The sequence below is a fragment of the Bidens hawaiensis genome, unplaced genomic scaffold (assembly GCF_021521415.1).
Source record: "Bidens hawaiensis isolate Kalapana, Puna unplaced genomic scaffold, B.hawaiensis_p1.1 tig00019197_1, whole genome shotgun sequence".
NCBI classification, from domain to species: Eukaryota; Viridiplantae; Streptophyta; class Magnoliopsida; order Asterales; family Asteraceae; genus Bidens; species Bidens hawaiensis.
Window position 1 is genome coordinate 29801 of NW_027492908.1, and position 24140 is coordinate 53940.

General features: G+C 35.1%; 1 protein-coding gene and 1 pseudogene across 1 annotated transcript; one reads left to right on the plus strand and one right to left on the minus strand.

Moving 5' to 3' along the window:
• Positions 1-7089: 7089 nt before the first annotated feature.
• On the minus strand, positions 7090-12413 carry LOC143557808 (protein FAR1-RELATED SEQUENCE 5-like; annotated as a pseudogene).
• A 1843-nt stretch (positions 12414-14256) lies between these two features.
• Positions 14257-17069, plus strand: LOC143557804 (spliceosome-associated protein 49-like). The gene is made up of 3 exons (XM_077046791.1): positions 14257-14392; positions 15763-15974; positions 16696-17069. Exons 1-3 carry the CDS (start codon positions 14353-14355, stop codon positions 16864-16866), a joined length of 423 nt encoding a protein of 140 aa, XP_076902906.1. The 5' UTR covers positions 14257-14352; the 3' UTR covers positions 16867-17069.
• The last annotated feature ends 7071 nt before the right edge of the window (positions 17070-24140 follow it).

Below are 24140 nucleotides of genomic sequence, written 5' to 3' on the forward strand. Positions count from 1 at the left end.
AGACTAACTATCGGGATTATAAAAGTTAAATAATATTAGTTTTAGAAATTATGCATTATTGAAATATCAATTTCATTAACTTATGGAAAATGGGGACTTGGGAATTTTTAATGAGTTTAACAAAAATGAATAAAGTTTATATAAATCATTTGATGTTTATTAGTTGAAGATGATTTCTAGATAAATAATTATAACTTGTTAATATAAGATTAAATATTAATATTAATAACAATTAATGATTAAATGTTTTATTTTATTCTAGTAACATAATTAATTAATTAACTTAAATGTTTTGCATTAATTCTTTTAAAGAAATTATAAATATTAGTTTATGTTGAAATAAGATAAACAATAATTAACTTACTCAATTATTAATTTAAAGATATGAAATATGTTATATCTATTGTAAAATATTTTAAATAAAGGAAATTTTTATAAATCATCTTATTTGAAAGAAAGTTTATAAGTTTATGATGATCAACAAATCGTAAGATTTACATAAATATATATATTCATGCTTGTTCTTGCAAAATAACTAGGTTTGATCCAAGATTTAGAAAAATCAAAATGTTTATCTTAGATATCCATGATCATAATGATTCTTAAAACCAAAATATAATATTTTTATGATAAAAGTAACATGATCATGAAGAACAAATTATGAACATTCAACATTAAATCAAAACAAAAACTATAAACTGTATGGAATCATAAAACTTACTTGTTAGTGCTTTCAATCTTAAGAAAATAGTGGATTGAGGTGTGAAAATAATGAAGGATTTATCCTCCTTTTATAGTGAAAATATGGAGTTGTTATGTCTTATGGAATTTATGAAAATTAATCATATTTAATATAATTAAAAACAAAAATTAAAATGGTTTAAAAGGTTTCAAAGTGTTTAACTCTTTTAATAAATTTTATTTAATTAAAACATTCATTGCTTTATTTTTATTAGTTAATTAAAAATCATAATATGAAAAAGATGGTAATAATAATAATCCAAGATTTATTATAATGATTTGCATGAGAAAAGTTCATGAATAAATTATCTTGATTATGAATGTTTTAAATGAGTATGCTTCACTACAAGGGTGGTAAAAAGTATATTTGCATGGAAATGATCACATAAAATACATGAAATTAAAATTGCGATTAATTAATAATGTTATAAAAATATATAAAATTAAGTAGAACAAAACCGAAAATTTAAAATGGGTCTGGGTTTTCGGGTTTGAAAATTAACGAATGTTACATCATAATAGAGTTTTAATGTGGTTGGTGATGTTGCTGTAATAAAGGTTTGGTTTCTGTTGTGTAGAGAGGAAAAGCGAAAGGATTGCGATAAGAACTAGCTTTTCTAAGTTTGTGAATGATAGGGGGAACCCCGTTGATGTGGACGCGGAGGAGGAGATTCAACGTATGGTTGAAGGTTTGTTGTTTTGTGATTAATCTGTGTTGGTTGTGTATTTTAGAAATCATGGATTGATATTAAAGCAATAAATGTGCGTGTAGGTGATGTCGAAAACATTTCAGCAACCACGAAGGTGCTGAAAAGACAACGGTCACCCTCTAAGAAGAAACAGAGAGGTAAGTATATTCTGTATGAGAAGCATGTCGACAATTTTTATTAGTAGTGTATATTTATATAGTTGTTAAGTTATATTTTTTGTATAATTATAGGCAAAGTTGCTGATGATGAAGGTGGATATGATGGTGGGGATGGGGTGACCATGGCATTAATGGATGTTGATGACGACTTTGTGGACGAGCAACCTAATGTAGGCAATCAGGAAGTAGTGGAACCAAAACAGGAGAAGTCGAAAAGAAAGACGAAGTATGAGAAGTTTGATGTGCCAAGTCTTAGGACAAGATCATCTCCACACTCTTTGTTTAGTGCGATGAAAAAACTATCAAATGCACAGAAAGAGTGTGTGAAGGCAATGGGTTTTGGTAAGTTTTTTAGCATGACGTTGGACGGTATACCTGGTAATTTGGGGTACTATGTGGTGGACAATCTTGATACCACCACAATGAATGTGAAACTCAGCATAGGTGGAATAAAGATAACAAAGTCCGGTATTCATGCGTTGACCGGATTACCAAATTCGGGTGTTGTAATCGGGAAATCTGATGATGCCAAGTCCGTTCTCACCGCAAGTAAGACATGGAAAGCTACTTATGGTAAAGGAGATCTGAGCCCCCCCCCCCCCGATATAGACAGTAGATTAGGGGAGTATGATGAAGCGGGCTGGTCATTTAGGGTGGATTTTGTGATGCTTTTCATTGCAACCATGGTTGTGTGTTCTGGCAACGGTAAATGTCAGAAGGCGTTCCTACCTTACTTAACCAAGGAGTGTGATTTCAAGAACATAGATTGGTGTAAGGTTATATACCGGAGTGCTAGAGATTGTACGAACATATGGAAGCGTGATGAGCGGAAGGCTTACTATCTCGGGCCCTTGTCGATTCTTAGTGTAAGTGAACAAACACTTTAATCCTTATTTGCGTTCTTGTATCGTGTCTAATGTGTGTGAAGTTGGTTGAAACTAGTTTGTGGTTACGTAACAGCCTGGTGAAGGTAGTAAACGGTTTTGTTGTTTTGAGATTTAAAAACTAGTTGATTAACGTTAACATAACCAGTGTTGTGATGGTGGATGGTTCTAATATTTTTGAATGTTATAGCTTATAAATGTGATGAACGTATGTTGTTATGTGTTTTGATAGTATTTATTTGTTGTCTTGTTGTTGTAGTTGTATTATGTTAACACGGTAACAAGCGACAACATACCACGCACACTATTTAATCTTGGGTTTGGTGGCTGGACTTTGGAGAAGTTGAAGGAAAGACAGAATATTGAAATGGCAGGGGGTGGGTTTGGTAGATGTAAAAGCCCGGAGGTTGTTGTAGAAGGTTGCAAAAGGATTGGTAAAGTCAAAGATAAGAGCAAGGCCAGCAAGTCAATCGCAACATCTTATCTGCAGGTATCTAAGTAGACACATTGTATATAGTTAAGGATTAATATAGTAACCGGTATATGTATGACTGAATTTACGAAACCTGCTGTTAATTATGTAGGAGAAGTTGGAACGTATGGGGAATGTGTTGGATATGATTCACCAATGCAAGGAAGAGTTTGAGAAAATAGCGACAATTGTCTGTGGTGAGTATCAAGGATGAGGCAAAGGACCTTGCCGACAAGTACAAGGAAACCGTTCAAACACGATGGGCGTGGCAAGCTGATGTTGGTACGTGTGGAAATAAAGAAGTAGGTGGCAATCCGTTGGAGGTGCGGGTAGAAACTGGTAAACCCATGGATGTTTGGAATCAAAAGGGGAGTCATGGTAAGGTAGACGAGAATAACCGGGAGAAGATGCTTGGTAATTGATGCGTGCGTGCGTGTGGTATAAAATATGATGGATGGAATGATTTGCTTTTGCACAAGATCGTGTTTTAAATTTATAAAAGTGATTTCTACAAAGACTAAACACACACAAAATAGGCAAGTGTACCTATCGTATATGTAGAATAGTATTGGTAAGAACCAAGTATCGATCCGTGGACACAAATATTTCTAATGATAAATCATTGTTTTACTTTAATCAGAGGTTTTAATCATTTTGGTGTTAATTTTTTTGAACTTTTTATAAAATATAAATACTTATATATAAGATATAGGTGACCAGGATAAGAGATTCTAAACGAGTTGTTCAATTATGCGAAGATTACCATCTAAGATCAAGAATCCACTGCATTTTAACATTGATAATTAATATTTGGACATGTGATATGATAGATAGTTCCTTAAACCTTAAGTGAGCATCTTTGGCACTAAGGAGATAATATGCGCATTTTAAAGTCCACCCTTTCCTAATGTCATACCATCTCAATGATGTCAATTTAAGTTAGCAAGTAGTTTCGTAAAGTAGAAAGATTAGGATTGACTTCGATTTCTCAAATACCAATTCTAACAACTTCGGGTGGTTGTAGTTCATCACACAACCTCCCTTTGGTTGATTTATGTAAGTTATAATTACACATTCCGTTAACATATGGTTTCTTTAACTAATTTGATATCCTAAGCAAAGCCATTTTCGGATTACCAAGGTTTAGAAAAATACATCATAACTTATATCTCATCATTTCTAAGTACAATATAGGGATCCATGTTTCGATAATGTATCAAAGTATTTCTATCTTTCAAGAACATGAATCGATCATGAACGATTGCCAATGAAATTGACAACCACCAACTTTGAGTTAGTGATTTAAGATGGTGAAACATTTCTCATCAAAAGATAATTGCAATATAACCATGTACTTTACTAGACTACATCACATGTCTTGATTAATTATCAAGTAAAACAAAGCTTCTTCATAGATTTTAGATGGTAAAAGGAGTTTAGCTCATAATGAGCATGATGATAAGCATTAAGATGATTGATAATAACAAATACATGATTAAACTTGGAACAATCTAACCAAATGTAGATGAATCTTTCTTCTTAATGATGGTAATGATGGTTGACGATGATGATTGATGGTGATGACCTCCAAGCCTTCAAACTCTTCACTAGATCTTCAAAGTGAGTGTTACTGTGTGTTTTTATAAGTGAAAACCGGAGAGAAATCTTTTCAAGGCACACCAAATGAGTGCAACATGAGCCACTATTTATAGGCAATCTGGATAGTGAGGCACGGCCCCGTGCTTGATGAGCACGCCCCCGTGCATTTTTATGACATGTGCCAGGTTTGTTTTGTCTTTTGTGTGAGGTGGCAACGGCCCCGTGGTTGGTAGACACGGCCCCGTGTTTTTTAGTGACATGTGCTCAATTCTTCTTTGTCTTTTCTGTATTCTCGTCCACGGCCCCGTGCATGATGAGCATGGCCCCATGCTTTTGCTTCCAGATTTTGTCTTTTCTTGTGTTAGAAGCATGGGGGCGTATTTCTTGAGGCATGGGGGCGTGTTTCTTTGTTTTCTTCTATTTTTCTTTGTCTTTTTGCTTGTTTCTTCGTTTGGGGCTTGGTTTCACCTGAAATTATGTTTTATTATGATAAGTAGCCTTTTATGCTATGTTATTAGATAGAAATTGCAGTTTTTAGAGATTATTTAATGTCAAAAAGATGTATATTTCTATGTACATCAGTAATACGGAAGAAGGAAAAGGAGAAAATTGTTCACGTGAAGTTGTAAGTGTTTGTGCGGCCGATCCGATTGCGTCACAGTTTTGGAGTGATCCAGAAGTTGTTAAAGAAATTTGTGATAGTGCGGACAAGGCAAGCGCAGGTGGGGGTGGATGCGGGAGTGGCGGCGTAGGTGGATCTATTGGTGGTAGTTGTAGTCGTAGGTTGAATATGATGCCAGAAAATGTTGAGCAGTTCGACGATCCTTCATTTAGTTTGGGACTGATGCAAGTTGACGAAGGAAATGTGCTGAAGACACCCGCCACAACAACAATGTCACTTGATAAAATGCTGACGGACGATGATTTTAGGACACCGACGAATGAAGATAAACAAGGGATGGATAGTGATACTGAGCACGTACCCTTGGGTGTTTTGTCAAGGTTGATTGCACAAAAAAGTAAAGGCATCACAAGGGAGAAAAGGGAAACACGGCAGAGCTACAGGGTTAGATCGCCGTATATGAAAAGGCCGGTGGACATTCAGAGCAAGGAACATAAATATGAAACTCTGGTGTGGAGATACATACATAGGACTGGTGGTCCTAAAACATAAGTTTTGTTTGGTGCATTTAATATTTTGATAGTATGTCGTCGTTAATGGTTGTAACCTAGGTGTGATGTTATGCAGGGAAGCCGTGTTTGTTACTGATGAAGGTGTGGAAGGGTATAGAGGTGCTTTTGAGACAATGCAGCCCAACATGACGATTAATAGCAACGTAATCACATGTTTCTCAATGGTAATGAATGAGGGGGAGACGAATAGGAGTGACTCGTCACAGTATCGGTTGTTTTTTGCACCCATCGAGCTTGTAAGTCGTGATATTGTTATGTAATCATAAAGGCCGAAATAATATTATGCTAGTATTTTCTGGTTGGTTGGTGTACAATGTTTGTTAGTGGACATAACACGTGGTAGATAGAGTGGAAGCGAATCGGGACATATTTGTGATGGGCACATTAGTTATGGACACATAGGTGCTGGTAAATTGTTGTGAAGGTAGTTAGGTGTGTCTAGTAAATTGTTGTAGTTGGTGAAGGTTAAGTAACGTGTAGGTGTCAGCAATGGTTATAGATAATGTGTGGTTGTCGTTAGTAGTATAACCATATAAATAATAACTGGCTGTGTTTTATTTACAGAATGGTAGCATACTTGGATTCAAAGATGTCAAGTTCATAGCGGGTCTCGGGATGATCAAGGAGAGTGTTAGGCGCGCTGTGAAAAACGATGCGACGAAACTGAAATTAAGACCGTATGAGATGTTTGTTATACCTATTGTGTCGGGTGGCCACAACTATCTGGTGTGTTTTGATGTGAAAAATTTAGCTATTGATGTGTTAAATAGTGTTGACAAGTCAGCAAACAAACGACGGTCGAAAGCCCAGAAGAAGTCTGATGAAGAGTATGTTGGTTTATGCACACGTACGGTCATGAAACTGGTTAGTATGTTTGAATTGTGTAACAGTTTTGTTTACTTTTGTTTTTTTGTTTGAGGGTAAAGTTTAATGTGTTAAATGACTGTTGTTGGATGCAAAAGGATTTTTTTGTGAAGTATTTGACAATTGCCGATCATCCAAAAGCAACTCCAATGGAGGGGGTAGAACCAAAATGGTTGAAGTTAAAGTGTACGATGAAGGAATACGAGGAGTCAGGGTTGTTTGTGTTGAGGCATATGGAGACGTTCATGGGTGGAGTGAACTGCAAATGTGGTCTAGGTGATGGGTCGTTGAGGTCTAAAAAGGTGTTACTCGGCTTAAGGGTAAAGTACACAGCCAAGATCCTTCTAGCTGCCATAAACAAGAATAAACCGATTACCGATGAAGCGGTGATTAACGATGAAAGTATGACAAACTGAAGGCTACTAGCTAAGTTTAATGGTTTTATGTTTTAAGTGTTTATGTTTTCTTGATTTTATGTCGTTAGTTAATGTTTGTTAAACAGTTAAACTATGTTTTGTGGGCTACGTAGACGGATCTGGTCTGATTAGTAGTCGTTTGTGTTGTTTCAGCCATTGTACATGGCTGGGTTTTTGTGTTTGGTTAATGTAATCGGATTTAAGTAACCTAATGAAGTTATTATGTTTGCAACATTTTGTATGTTATTTGAAATGTAGTTGCTTAGTGGTTAAAATAATTTGCGCATATGGTTTGTGTTTGCTAGATTTAGGTAATTGGGTTGTGATGTTGTATGCTAGTCGTAGCGGTTTTTGTTAATGTGTTTGGCATTAGAAGGATGCGTGTCAAAAACATGAGGCAATATAGGTCAGATGGGATAATGAATTGGATGTAGGTAGACATAAAATGGTTAAATATTGATCATGTGTTGTGTGTTAAAACAAAGCTGAATGTGTATTACATGAGGAGCGTCGGTATGATTAATGTGTTTGGCGTTAATGGGTAGGCGCCGACGCAACATAAGTAGATACTTCTAAGACATCCTATAAATCCATAATGAGGTTAAGTGAAGACGCACCAGCTGACAGATGTTAAATAGCAATATGTATGAGATAATTCGAACCAGTGAGACTGATTTCATCAGTGTGTGAACTTGGTTGTGTGTTAATGTTTAAAAATCGGTGCATGTGCGTGTTGTATGCTAACATACGCTCCTGTGTACATACGAAACCTACACATACACCAGCATAAAAAAGTGGTGCCTACAGAACAAGTCGCGTGCGCATGTGTATGTTCATAGTACAATGAGATGTCATAACACATAAGTAAGGCCATGATGTGTTCGAACAAAGAGATATGTGTACGTTGATAGATACCGACGTATACGCGTACGGACGTGAACGTTATGGTATGGACATACATACCAACGGATGTAAGTGCATGCATGTGGGCATACGTAAGTACAATGTCACTGCGTATGCGCATACGCGCAAGTGTCAACGCGCGTGGCCAATAGTATGTATGCAGATGTTTGACAGGGTTATCTGTGCACGTTTGTGAACCCGTGTGTTCGGATGTGCGTAAAAGCCGTTGTAGGATATGTTATGTAAGGGCAGGCATTGGCGCCAACCGCTAAAGTGGCTATATGCACAGGCAGAGTTGAATATACATTTCGACATACATGGGTACATCTGTTTATAAGAGCGGACGTGAAGTTTTAAAGCAGTTGTTCATCAGTTATAGACTAGTAGATATACGGGTACACATATAGAATTGCGAAAGGGAAGTATGTAGTCATTGTTAAACACATTGATCCCTGGTTCTGCCATTCAAGGTGAACAACATGTGTTATTGAAGCAGTGGGTTTCGAGACATAGGCGTATAATAGTTAACAATAATTTGCCAATGGCTACGTGCATAACTAATCAAACAAAGGGTCCACAAAGGCATGTAAAACATATGAAAGTCTAGTGAAAACGATTGTTTAATATAAAAAGAAATCTATTCCAGGCGAATACTCTGGTTTCTCAAATATAAATGGAAAAGAGAAAAAAACAAAAAACAGACTTTTAGTCTTCATAACTCGAGTCGGTATCGTTGTTGTCATCAGATTCTTTGGATGAGTCCGTTTCAGATGTGTAAACGGGCTCGTCGGTTTCCACATATTCCATACCTTGTTGGTCCATCTTTGCTACGTTATCTTTTCTCGCCTGGATCCTGTCTTTTCGCCGTTGCTCACGCTCCTTTCGCTTGCGTTCTTTTTCGAGCATAACTTTGTTATGGTTACGTGAGTCGTGACCATGAACATGTTTGTCACATTTTTTGCAAAACCTTTTTTGTTTTTTGCTTTTCTTTTTGGCCATCTCCCCTGGACCTTTCTTGCGCTTGCGAGACCCGGAACCCTTATTTCTAATCCTTGTCGGTGGAAGTATGGTGACCTTTTCGGGTATCTTGTAACCAATCAAATCATGGATTATGGCAGAGTTGCTATTGTATGAAGGTTCGCAAGCAATTTTCTCCCAAATTTTATTCTTCATCTGATGCATTTGGTCAACCAAGGACTGAAGAAGTTCTGTGTTACCTCGTGCCCGGTCCTCGCACTGATTGGTCAAAGTCAAAAATTGTTCCCTCAGTATAGACCTATCGTCTAGAGGAACCCCGTATCTGGATTCAATCTTGAATAGTGACGATGGTAGGACGTCACTCCTCCACCGTGTTGGGATGTATTTTTTAGGGATTTCATCTATTAGCTCGATTTGGAAGACTTTAAAAACGTGTCTACATAGGTAGCCAATGCGAGTGAAGCTCTTACATGAACACGAAAAAGTGTTGTCATTGAGATTGTGAGTAACCTGCATAATAAGTTAAAAAAGGGTTAGATGTTAATGACATGAAATTATTTAAACTATAAGTTTAATCTGTGGTGATACGTGATGAAACATGAACCTTGAATTCACCAACAAAACCATTTCATTTGTCCTTGTGATTAAAGTGAATGTTCAGTCCGTCTTTTGACTCAAGACGAGTACGTGCACAATGATACAGTCCCCTTGTAATCTCTTTCTGAACCTCTTTAAAAATAGTTATAGTGTAAACATATGATGCGTGGCGCTCGATTGGCAAAGGGGTCTCCAACAACGGTGTCTTTGTTGTCGTATCATTTTGCAATTGGCGTTGCACGTGTCGTTGAGCATTCAATGCCATTTCAAAACAGTTCATGAATTGAACAAGATTGTTGCCTAGGCTAGAATATACTTTGAACTGTGAATTGGAACTCTCACACTGGGAGGTAGTCTTCATTAGGCAACACATTGGAAGCTCTCTAAAATATGTCGGGACCCAAGTTTCTCTAATAGCAAACATGTCTTTTAACCATTTGTTTTCGTCTAAGTTGAATTCGTCAATCAAATCATGCCATCTAGATTCAAAGGTCTCTGGCTTGATGAACACATTCCAAACCAACTTATTAACACGACATCTGATTTCTTTATTAACCTGAATTTCTCCCTTCAGCTTAAACAAAAAAAACCACAAGTCAGTAATATGTTTGAAAGTGTTACACGCGAAAAAAAAAGTAGAATTAAAACCAGAGTCTTACCTTAACAGGTATTTTATTTGTAACATGCCACATGCACAGTCTATGTGTGGATTCGGTCAAAATACTTGAAACGGCTTGTTTCATAGCCGCATCCTGATCGGTCAAGACCAACCTGGGCTGCTTGCCATGAGCTGTTATGAACACGTTTAGTAACCAGTGGTAAGAGTCAATCGTCTCATTATGTATTAAGCCAGCACCAAAGGTAACACATTTCTTGTGGCAATCCACGCCTGTGAAAGGGACGAAAATCATATTATGCATGTGCACAAATGTAAGGGATATGAAAAATTAATGAAGCGTGTTGCAGGAAAAGATAATCGCACGATCGTTACCTGTTTGTTCCGTACATAGCATCGAAAGCTAACACTTCACCAAACATAGTGTAGTTGCATCTAGATATGTTGTCAGACCAGAATATTCACCTTAGATGACCGTCAACAGCTTTGTATTGGAAAAAAAAATCCTCCAAATGAGTCATGTTGTCGGCAAACCTATCAACAATCATTTGAGCATCCGCATCAGCTACACAAGACCTAACATTGCGAGCATGGTTCTTAAAGTCAGACTTTGTTCCTGTGACCAAGTGTTGGCCGCCCTTCAGGAATGATTGCACACGGTGAGCAACGGTTGGACCGAAACCGGCAGTTTGAAGATTTTGAATAAATTTCTTGTCTGTAAACTGTAGCTGTCTTCGTTCTCGGGTTAGGTCCATATTATAATCACTGACAAGGCCATGATTGTGACCCTCTATGAAATTATATATCTCGAACCCGACTGATGTTGATGGAACTTTAAGTCTAATACATGCAGTGCAACCGGTGACCTTTATATTCATGTGGCGTCGCTTGGTAGATGACGATGAGGTGTCCATGGTATCGACATCTTTGAAACGTGGGCTACCGGATTTGCGACATACCATATACCTATGGGAGATGGCACCTTTTATCCGTGTTGAGGTTGAGATCCTAACGTCAAAACCAGCTTTGGATGCGTAAGACTTGTACATAATAGCAGAATCATCCCATGTTTTAAAATTTAATCCGATTGAAGGTTTTTCATCTGATGGAACATTTGGAATCCAATATTTTGTCCCATCAGATGCGTATGTGTAGTTTGGTTGGTCATTTTCTGCATGTAATACTAAATGAACAAGTCAAACAATATACTAATAATTGGATAATAATAAGAAATGATAATGAAAGTAAGTGTAAGTAATGAAACTTGGTTAATTCTTACATTTAAGGCTAACAACTTGTGGAACACTCGACTGACCGAGTAACGTCTCATTAGTTTCTGGGATAATGGTTTGAATCTCGGGAACATCATCATTTCCTGGAAAAACGGTTTGAGTATCGTTAAAATGACTAGATACTGTTAAAAATTAGTAAAACCTAGATCATTATACAAACAAAAATGACATTAAAAGATCATTAATGAAAAAATATGAATACTATCAATGAAAGAAGATGGCTACTACTTAAAAAGCATTAAAAATCAGCGTATTATTAGCACTTAAAAATTATCGGGCTAATTGCAACATTATATTTGTATAAAATACTTAGTGTTTGAAATTGTATACCATTATGACTAACATGTTTATAAAGATATGTCACTAGCAAAATAAAAGGCATATAACAAGATAGTAGGCCACATACACACAAAAAAAAACTACGCATTTGAGAAAATGTAGATACACACAGAGAGGAGTCCATACATACAACTGTATGAACATACATACCCAAAAAAAAACATACAAGTTTGAGAAATTGTAGATACACACAGAGATGAGTCCATACATACAACTGCATGAACATACATACACACAAAAAAAACTATACACATTTGAGAAAATGTACATACACACAGAGAGGACTCCTACATACAACTGTATGAGCATAAATACACACAAATTAATGAATCAAGCCAAAATATACCCACGATATAATAGGTTAAGGAAACAAATACTGTTTTGTGATTTATAGAAAATAGATTGATAAAGTGAGCAAAATGTGGTTTCTAATACTTGGACTGTGCGATTAACGTGAATTTGTGTAGTTGTTAAATTGAGGAAAATGTGGAACTTACTTTCGTAGTTATTAGTCGGTATGATGCATGACTGAGGTATATGTGAAGATGAATCATTGTCCATTGCACCTAATAATTTGAGAACAAACAGATAAATTGAAAATACAAATTCATAAGAAAAAAAATAGCATGATATTATTTACCTGTGACCATTGAATCTACTATGAAAAATGAAGAGATAAGGATGACAGGTTAAGGAAAATAAACAGTTTTTATAACAATAATGACCCATTTAAGGCTGATATTCAGTTAAGCATGTAAAAGATAATGATTTTGATCTTTCATTAAAACAAATATTCATATACATCTTGCAATACATCAAACATTGATCCAAATTAATACTAAAATTAAATAGAAAAAAACATTAAATGGTAAGTAATTATAAATCATAAGTTCAAAACATCATCAGGTACCAGAAATATCATCCGATTAGTTTTGTTGAACCATAATAAATTAAATTCCAATTCTCACAGATAATTTGAAAACATTGGAAAATCGAAATTAAATTGGTAAATCGAAACTGATGTAAATATTAACGAGAAGAAAAACCTAATGTTCCTGAACCGATAAAGATTTAGGGCTGATTTAGGGAAGAATAATATTGGGCATATCATACGCCTGTTGAATATCACAAACGAATTGGACGTCATCTTCAACAATCAATCTGGACTCTATATGCGATGATGGTTATTGAAAGCCTAGTTATCTGGGATTGTGAAATCAAAAATTGAAAGTGATGATCGATGAACACGAGGTATACGCAGGTTATTAAAACATACCAAATATAAAAATATATGATGTGACCAGTTTACCCTTTAACATAAATTAAAAAAAAAAACATTAAAATAAAATACATGATTGGTTAATATCACTTCTCGCTGTAAAAGACTTCTGAAATGAACCAATACATATATATATATATATATATATATATATATATGCAATAGAAACCAAAGTCCACCACAAAACGCAACAGTCAAGGGGTGTTTAAGATTCCTTATTTTTGCCTCCTTATAACTTATAACTTGTAACTTATTGAAAAGTTAAAAAGGTGTTTGGGATTGCTTAATGTGTGACTGGAAAAGTTTCACAAGTCACAAGGTTGTGACTTATGACTTATGGATAAGTTATAAGGAGTTAAAAATAAAGAATTCCAAACACCCCCTTGTTATTAAAATCGTTTTTCCACAAATAGCTCAAGACCAAACAAAACACCCAAACTAGAAAAAAAATTATGTCGGATCCGACTAAAACCATTTCTGATCCGACTGAACTTTTGGACTTTTAAAATCACTCAACACGTCAACTTTTTAATGGATCCGACAAAATTTCTTAAAATTCCGTCGGATCCGACTGAAATTTAGTGGGTCCGACTGAATCCTTGTACCTCTCAAACCCTAAACCTCCATAACCAACCTCCATCTCCATCTTTCTTATTTCTTCACAATATCAAGCAAATAAGTAGTGCAAAATCACTTAGTTTTTCGAGGGGAACACAATCATAGTATTCAATTTCACTATAGAACTCAAAATAAAAAATCCCCGAATTGAAAAATCTAGGATTCGTCGGACAAATTAAAAGTCGGATCTGATGGAAGCATGAACTGAACCGTCGGATCCGACTGTCTTTTCCTCCGACGGTTTTTCCGGCTAACTGGTCGGCCAAAACCTTAAAACGTCGGATCCGACTGAATATCAGGCAACGTGGCGCGTCGTGATAGGCTACAAATTCCGTCGAATCAGGTAATGTTCCGGTCTGATCCGACGTAATATGGAGGCTATTTCGGGAAGTAGTTTGATTTTGGGCTAGAATTGGAAAAGTTTGGTTAAAAATAGTTATTTTGAGAATTTCCTTATTAAAATCCATATTATTAATCTGAAAATTAAATTAATACAAATATAATTTCTTTATTGAAGTGCAACAACATATAAATATCTAAAACATTGTCTATAAAATCATTATTATTATTATTATTATGGTTAATTACTTGGGATGATAAGATTCAGCAGCAGTATCTAGTTTTGACTTGACTTGTATTCATTCTTGTGTGTTCATCTTTCGTTCTTTCTTTGTTGCGGCTGGCAGGCAGTCATGTCTTCAAACCCTAACTCTAACTGCACAGTTTACATTGGTAACCTTACTCTTTCATTATTATTATTATTATTATTATTATTATTATTAATCTGATTACATTCTTGCTCAAACATCTACTCTCAACTCATGAGTTAGCTCGTTAATTAATTGTGCTATTTTGAGTATTTACTTCTTTACAGCCCCCGATTTCAATCGATATAATTATACGATGATATTCGCCTTATGTTTCACAATTTTATATTGGACTCTGTCTGTTAGTAATTGAACGTAGGTTGAAATTCGGTTAAGTTAACTAACAAGCTATAAATAACTGAGTTTTGATAGAGAAAGTAGTAAGCTTTCATTATGATTGATTATTATAGGTTAATTGAATAATACTACAGAAACAAGATTACATCTATCTCTGTATATAATCTAACAACCATAACTTTCCAAGGCTTTCTTAGTTATGTAACAACCTAACTAAAGTCAACCATCGGTCAATACACTCTAATATAAGCAAATCAATTGGTTATAGTTACTTGATTAACTGGCATGATGTAGGGGTGCGCACAAAACTGTAAAACCAAACCGGTTTAGAAACTGACGGTTCTGTTTTGATTTTTAGTAAAAATAGAACTATTGGTTTTGGTTTTGTTTTGTGTTTTGTGAAAAACCGAAAAAACTGATTTGTTGAATTCCTATTTCGTTAAATAGTTTATGTTTTATAAACTTGGATATTTGTTTATTTCTAATGTTTAAACGGTTAATTTTTGTTGATTTGGATGAGATTAAATCATTTTAAATGTAAGTTTTATTTATAAACTTTTAATATTCCAGGTCAAAAAGTACAATATTCTGTTAATTATTAATATTTTAATAATATTAGGCCCAATTTCAATATATCACGGGTCAAATTCCTTTGGCTCGAAGATTACTAGCCCGATTAGCAAAAACGAAAAAACCGAATTGAACCTGAAAGCCCAAAAACCGAAACCGAATGGTTTTGAAAAAATAAAAGACCGAAACTTTGGCTTTCAGTTAGGTTTTAGCACAAAACCGCACCGCGCACACACATGATGCACTCCGGAAAAGTTTGGCCCATTTGCTGACCTGAGCTGTCTGCTTTGTCAGGCTTGTAAATGGTCATTAAATGTTATGTAGTATGGACCGAATCCATTAGGATGATGCATTTCCTTGTCAAGTCAAATCCTTTTATGGTTCTTGTTTCCATTAATTTGATTCATCGCGTGTGATGAAATTGAAGGGTATGCATAAAGATACCTTTTTCATAAACTGATATTCATATATATGATCATTCATTCATTTGTGTTATTTCCAATTTAATTCAGGAAAGTAGTGTTGTGGTGCGTGCCCGTTAATTGGTTATTCATCTGACTATAACTGTTGTTTAATTTTTATATATAGGTAATTTGGATGAGCGAGTAACTGATAGGGTCTTATATGATATTCTTATTCAAGCTGGACGGGTGGTTGACTTGCACATTCACCGAGATAGAGAAACCGATAAACCAAAAGGTTTTGCTTTTGCAGAATATGAAAGCAAAGAAATTGCTGATTATGCTGTCAAGCTGTTTATTGGACTTGTTACTCTTTACAACCGAACATTAAGATTTGGAGTAAGTTATCTTTTTTTCTTAATCTATTTGGATTAACTTTTTTTAATAAATAATCTGTGTGTCTAGGATGACTACAATGCCAACATAATATAGTGAATTAAATGATTAAGGAGATTTTGTGTCTTTGAAAGACACTGGTGGGTGACTTTTGATCGGTTTGATTAATTTGGCATGTTTCATTTTAATCTAAACTTTTTATCATACTCGTTTGACATGCTAGTGAACCCGTTCATAAGTAAATGAGTCAAATTGCCACCTCTGCATAGGGGTGCGAGTGGGTTGGTTTTCTTAAATCGTTCGGTTTTGGTTCGGTTCGGTCATGTTTTTTTTGGTTTCTCCATTTGGCCCGCCTTTTGATATAAAACAATGAATTTGGGCCTAAATGTCTTTTTCTTTTTTCAGTTAATGATTATTGTTATTATGCATCTGGACTAAAATATATGGGTTACACTATTTTTTAATTTCTTATAAATAACTTATCATTCAAAGTTAAAATGGAAATACATAAATGTAATTCAGTTTGGTTTTTCGGTCTTATTTACATGCAAAATCGAACCAAACAGAAAATTCGGTTTTTATGAAAACATAAAACCAAACTGTCAGTTTTTGTTTTGAGTTCGATTATTCCAGTTACAGATCAGTGTTTTGGTTTCATGCGCACTCCTATGAGTCCTACCTCTATTTGTTATTTATTTTCAACATTTGAATTATGTAAAAATAGATTTCTGGGCAAGACAAGTCAGCAGCAAACACGCAAACGCCACCCATGCTTGCATCAAACGGTTCTTTCAAATCAAGGTTAAATGTTGAGGTTTCCCTGAGTTCTTCGTCTCATCATCATACACTAGGTAAAGTGTTTCGTTTGTCCATGTATTTGTGTTTGACAGTTTGATCATTAATCAGATTGTAACGGTTTTTGATGAATTATTGTTTGTTAAAATATCAGTTCCACCCGGTGCACCACAATATTCTCATATGAGTAGATCTTATGGGGATTACAATAATTATGAGCATCGAAGAACTCACGGGGCCACATGGGATTCTACCAGCATCTATGATCGTCGTTAAATCTGTTGGTAATTGTGACTATCTTGTTGTCAAGCATTAGTTATGATTGGGCGCACTTAATATATTGGTTGTAGATTTGGAACCGGAATATATTAGTCACTAGACCTGTAATCAGTCAGTGGTTAGCTAGCTAGCTATCAGTGTTTAGGCCTTAGACGTTAAAGGTTTTTTGAGATGATATGTGTAGGTGTGTGTTTGTGAGTTAATGAGCTTGATGGTTGAAATGGTAAAATTGTATATGGTGGTTTGTGTTTGGATGATTTGACATTTAATTAAGAGTCTGCTTTTCAGTTAGAGCTTTCATATTGTCTTATAGATATAATCATATAAATTGACACATCACCTCCAAAACGGTAGAGCCCTTTTGAGCGCCACCAGACTAACGGCAAATGGGGAGCGTCAAAGCCTGCAGCCCTATCAGGTGGAGGGTGAGGGCGCCATTGGGGGACTCTATAACACTCGGTCTAATCAAGAACACGAAAACGTAAAGTAATCTCAAATGCTCATCAATTGATTGGTTTAATTACAATAGTGCTACTCTAAAGATCTAACTCTAAACAATCACAATGTCCTCTATGTATAGACCCACATGAACATTATTAGAGGTATACCACTAAAGCTCATTGAGACCTAGACAAGCCAACTCATATGACTACAACTAACATGTTTGCCTGAGTCTCTGTGGCACATCCAAATGTTGAAACCGTGCTTCAATTTGGATGTTTAAACATTCAATTAACATAAATCGGTCGTTTGTAGCACTGCTTTGAGATAAGATTTACATCAATTGACTCGTATCCTTCTTCTAATCAAAATACCTAAAACATCAATTTGAAATTTGAAAAGAACTTAATGGAGTTATTATTATTTTGTTAACTAGAGTCAGTGCTCCATAGCGCGAACATGTTTCTAAATCAGTTTTATTCGGATGGGTCATTGGCTATGCTTACTGTTAATTTCTCTAATGCCTTCAACTTAGTCGATAGGACGACCCTTCAGCATGAGGTCCGGAGTCGAGGTCCTTCCATTTCTCTTTGGGTGGATTTTTTATATGGGCAGTCGGCTAGGTTATATCTGGGTGATACTTACATTAAATCCACCACTGGGGTTCAACAGGGGGACCCTCTTGGCCCTCTCCTTTTTGCCTTAGTTTGGCACCCACTTGTTCACCAAATCAAAGATTGGTGCAAGCTTCTATTTCATGCTTGGTACTTGGATGATGGTACGATTATCAGGGACACTAGAAAGGTGGCCAAAGCATTAGATATTATCAGGTCCGAGGGGCCTCGTTTGGGTCTTGAATTAAACGTTAAGTAAACAGAGTTATTTTGGCCAACATGCAATGGGGTGAAGGTGCAGGAGGGATTGTTCCCTTGCGGGATTGGAAGGCCGGTGCCGGGTGTGAAACTCCTTGGTGGTGCTGTAAGTCGGGGTGCGCGATTTATCAGCAGTTTGGCTATGAAAAGGGCATCTAGCGATTTGAAACAGATGAGCTGTCTCCCAAGCATGGGCGGAACATATATGGGGCGGGGAGGGACTGTGCCCCCCCCCCCCCCCCCCCCCCGCGACTTTGGGTGTATCAATGGTTTTACAGCTTAAGTTATTATAATTTAGAAGTTTTTGTGTTGTTTTTTTCCTGTCATGATATGAAAGAAAGATAGGAAGAAAAAAATGACTTACTATATTCTTGAAAATGATATAATGGATAGGTGTAAACTGAAAAGTTGAACATACACACTCACACAATTATCCATCTAACCCCTTTTCATATTATAAAATGATAAAATGAGTGGCTCCAAACTCTAAAGTTTGATTTTCAATTTGTATTATTATCATTTACTTCATTATTAATTATTTCATTAGTTTGAGTATGATGTATATATACTAGTTTAATGAATAAGCCTTACTATTGGAAAGTTTTATCCCGCAACAAAATGTCATATGTTTTTTATTTTTGCGTTTATTTTTAAAAACTGTTTTTTTTTTCTTGGATAGATAATCTTTATGTAGTGTAAAAAAGTTGGCGTTTTTAATTTTTTTTATGTGTTTGAGCTTATGTTTAATCTAAGGTTTTCGCCCCCCCCCCTCCCCTATGGATATGTTCAAGTTCCGCCACTGCTCCCAAGACTTTGGGATCCTCAATGCAAGCTTCTTTTGCTTCGCTCATGTATGGGAGTCGCAAAACTTTTGTTCGGTTTGAGAATGTGCCAACCTATGAATGTGGGGGAAGCTGTTTCTATATTTGACAATGGCCTTCGAATGGCGATTGAGGACATCGTGGTTTGTGGGGGTCCGTTCTTCGAGGATCTCCAATGGAGGTTGGCATCACTACCTACCCGTTTTGGAGGGGTTGGGTCTATGTTTGGCCGATGATGTATCTACATATGCTTTTGTTGCTTCGAGAGCACAATCGTAGTGTTTGCAAGACCATATTCTTCGAGGTTGTGATATTTATGGGTTGGACTCTGATTATGGGTGTGCGATGGATCGTTTACGTACTTTACTTCCAGATTTTGATCTTAGCGGGTTCTCTAATAAGGACACTGCCACCCCTAAATCTCAACATGTTGTGGTGAGTGCCTTATTTAGTGGAATCGTTCATAGTTTAGAAGTGAAGTTTGTTCTATCCCCTCGCTAAAAGGCGGTATTTGAATGCCTTCGTGATCCTCGGGCTAAGGATTTTCTAACGGCTATCCCCATTGAAGGATTGGGCCAACATATGTCGGGTTTGGAGTATCGGGATATTTTTAAGTACCGGTTAATGATCCCTATGTTCCCGACTGATGAGCCTTGCCTAATTTGTCGCAAGGTTTGTTTGGATTCTTTTGAAGACCATGCGATGCATTGCAAAAAATTCCCTGGCTTTAAATACAGACATGATATTGTTAGGGATGTTCTGTGTGATGTTCTTAAATGAGTAGGGGTTTCTGCTAAAAAGGAAGCCCCTTTTAACTTTCTCACGGATCCTCTTGAAGGGAGGTCTACTTTACGACCAGCTGATATTCTTGTGTTCGGGTGGACAGGGAAAACACTCTTGTGTGGATCTTACAGGAGTGTCTCCTCTTTTTGGGCTCAGGAACGGTGGGTTTGTTGTGGGCCAGGCTGCGTTGAAGGCTGAATCGGGCAAAGTTGTTAAACATGAGAAAGCTTGTTTAGAGAATCAACAAATCTTTCTCCCATTTGCTTTTGATACTTTTGGTTTTCTGGCCCAGAAGATGTGAATTTTTTGAGTAGGGTTCAGCGTGTCGTACACGGAACCTCTTCAACTCCTAGGTCCCAAAGGTTGTTTTTAGTAGGATTGGCTTTACTATTCAAAAGGGGGTTGCGGCGCATCTTGTTGCCCATCTGCATGCCACTTTATTGTAATAGCTTTGTTGTAACTAATACAACATTTAGTACTATTTTACCACTTATAATTGTTTATTATATTTGTATACTTGTGAAACGTGGGATCGGTGACAACAATTTTCTGTTTATTATACTTTTTATACTAAAGTCCAATGAAAACAAACATTGTGAAACGTGGGATTAGTGGCAACAATTTTATGAAATGTGTTTATTAGGCTAACCGGTATAACGCCCACTGATCCGACATGGCAGCCACCTGGCACCCCTCACGCGAGGTGTCTCCCTGGACCCCCCCCCCCCACCCCCGCCACCACCATCGTGGTGGTCAGTCCAGTCAAGGTTTATACAACTCAATTTTTATATGGGTTCTTGGTTATAATTTGGGTTATTTAATAAAACTTTTGTATAAAAATTAGATTAATTATGCCTCAAATGAGACTAGAACCCATAATATTTTGGTTGGGAGTAATACCCATTTACCACTACACCAAACTAGTGGTTATGTAATTGAGTTTAAACATTAAATATACATATTGTTTTTAATAAAAATACATATATATGGATATATATATTTTAAAATTTAGAGCCTAGCGTGGTGTCGGGCTTGTGACAGTCGACCACCCAACCATTCCCAAGGGCCGGCACTGAAGAAGAGGGTGTTGGTGGTGGCCGAATTTTTGATAGTGGTAGGTTGAGGCTAGGTTGAAGATGGTGAGAATGGTTTTTAGGTTGAAGAGTTAGGTGGAATGGATGGGTTTTATGTAGTTTTTTTATATATTTATTTATATGGCCATCATTATCATTTATATAATAATAGATCAAAATAATTAATTATAACTTATTATATATTAGCTTGGTAATTGTTGATGGGCCATATTACTCTTAATAGCTAATAAAGGGTTTCCCCTTGGGTGTATATATAGAGAGAATAAATTAACATCATAACCTAATCTCACACACATAAGTAAATCATGTGTCTCCTCTCTTTTCTAAACTGGGTTCCTCTCAAGAACCCTAACCATCCTTAACTATACATCCTAAAGGGGAACTCGATCAAGATGACAAGCATGTCGACTACATCATACCCTGCTGCGGTTACTACTCTTCATGCTGTAAAAGGTTCATAGGTTTAATATTTATCATGTTTTATATTACCTACATGAAGAACTGATCAACATGTGGCATCAGAGTGATGTTGATTAATCAGTTCTTCATGTTTTTCCCTAAATCTGGAATTAAAATCGAAGAACATAAATTTTGATTAAAACCCTAATTTTTCCGATTTTCATATTTGTTAAGAAAACTGGTTATAATTGCTAAAATTCATATTTAAAAAACTCTAATATATTCTAAATCTGTTAAAAATATGTTTAAGATTTCGATTCCAGAGAAAATTGACTAAAGATTATTCGAAGATGTTCTTCGTGTTCATCATAAAAACCGAAGAATCGCCCTTATTTTGGATGAATCGTAGGAATAAAATATGTTGTTTCCAATTTTGATTGATTTTTATCTATTAAAAATTTTGAAACATTATATAGTTTTATTAATAAAAGATTTCAAAATATAAGATAATTAAATCAAATCTTTTAAATTTGGAAACAAGATAATCCATTAAAATTCGAATTCCATCTTTATCATAAATTAGTTTATGGGATTTAAAAATAATTAATGGGAAAAAAATAATTTAAGAGTTAAAAATATTTATGGGTTAAAGATCTAAAATTAAATTTCGGTTTTTCTAAAATGGTTTTGGTTTACCAAAATCACGATGACCTTATAAAACCCGAAAACTCTCATAATCCCGAAAACCCACTAAAAGTCGGGCTCACTAAAATTCCCGAGAACTCATAATTCCCAAGAACTCAAAAGTCTTGATAACTAATTTCACGAGAACTCTAATATTCCCATAAACTAAACCTAATTAAATGTTTTGTAAATAATTAAATCTTATAAAACTTTACAAAACGTAAAAAGCTTAATTTGAGTGAATTTTGATGTATCACTTCTGCCCAAAGGTGATGTGTTACATTTTTATCTAGAAAAACTAGCCTGTGCATAATTAAAATAATTGTCTCACTTCTGCCCAAAGGTGATGTGTTACAATTATTTTGCACACATACTTAAATAAAATTAAATTCTGCCCAAAGGTGATTTATTTTTTGTTTAAGTAGAACTTTTAATTATAGTCTATTAGTTTGATGTTAATAATAGACATATCACATCTTCAATAAAATATAATGATCCTCACATTAATGATCCTTCATTAATCTAATGATCATAAATTTAAATATGTATTATCTTAATATCCCATAACATTACTCACTATAATTTTCTTCTATAAATAGCTATCTCATCCAAATCATCCACTCTAATCTCAAAACACAATTAAATTTTGTTTCAAAAAGAGTTTTAATAACATTTAGCTCTTCTCAATTTTAATTATCCATTAAGACATGATATGACTATCCTACTGCTCTTTCTAATAACAATTATTCCATTGAAAACTAGAGCCTAACAAATGGAATGAGTCAATCATAATGTCTATTACGATAATGATAATCAAGAACTTATATAAATAAATGCTATCACTAGAGTTATTATAGATTTAGTTTTTCCTAAGACTAATCAAAATAACTCCCAAGATTCATGCACTCCTTAAGAATTCTAACTATAAGGTTAGATGGTATTATTGAATATATCATAATGTACAATCATGACCCATAAAATTAAGGGCTCACACATGATATTAAGTGCAATATTCTAGTACATTGCATAATCAAATTTTCAATAGTACAATTTGGTGCCTTAAAAATCAACTATAATACTCAGAAGTACCAAAGGAAAATAAGTGTGTTGATCTGCAACATATGTACAAGAAAAGAAGCATCCGGTACTGGAAAATAAGATGTTATTCAACTCACTACCACTAAAACCTAAAAGAGGATTATTCTAAGGTTCATAAACAAAATACAAGTATTACTTCCAGCTTTAAGTTATCTAAGGAGAAGTCTCATTGCAAAAATATGCCATTAGATTAGGCATATGCATTACAAGATTATCCATAATTCAAAAGAACAACTGGCTAAAATTGATAGTTATATATTAATGATATTTAAGTCTGCTAACCAAATATTCTCATTAGCACATGATTGGTTGAGTCTAGTTCTATATGTTTACCCAAAAATCAACAAATAACTAACATGAGGGTTAGTGACAAATTTACATGTTAAGGTTATTAGAACCATGATAAACTGTCTTCAAATTACGCTTTATGATACCTTAAATATTCTGGAGATTAATCAGAATTTAGTATCAATACTTAAGCTACATTATGTCAGTTTTAAGGTTTGCATAACCAACATAAAATCACTATTATCTTAAACTCTTATATGATTTGTTATCAATATTTGGATTGAAACATTTATAAAATACAACTAGATGATACTATATATTTTCACAACTTTTGTTATCATACAAATAAAAATGTAACAAAAGACAAATGAGACATATAAAATTCATCAATTAAAACCAAATTTCATGAGAAATCATGACATGGTTGATGAGGGTGATTTTTCATATAATCTCATTCTTAGTGATTTTAAATCATGTGTTAAATGCCCTAAAAATTACTTGGCTTAAGGAATAAGTATGGGTCCACCATAAGTTATATTTCACTGACATTTGTGAAACTTATTCAAACGGAATATTCAGACATAATTCTTTTATCATTTAAAATGCTATTTACTT

Bases quoted from the DNA above. Each gene is read 5' to 3' on its own strand.
- LOC143557804 (XM_077046791.1), top strand. From the start codon at position 14,353: ATGTCTTCAAACCCTAACTCTAACTGCACAGTTTACATTG. The intron at 14,393-15,762 runs GTAACCTTACTC...TTTTATATATAG, and splicing joins TAACTGCACAGTTTACATTG to GTAATTTGGATGAGCGAGTA. The intron at 15,975-16,695 runs GTAAGTTATCTT...ATGTAAAAATAG, and splicing joins ACCGAACATTAAGATTTGGA to ATTTCTGGGCAAGACAAGTC.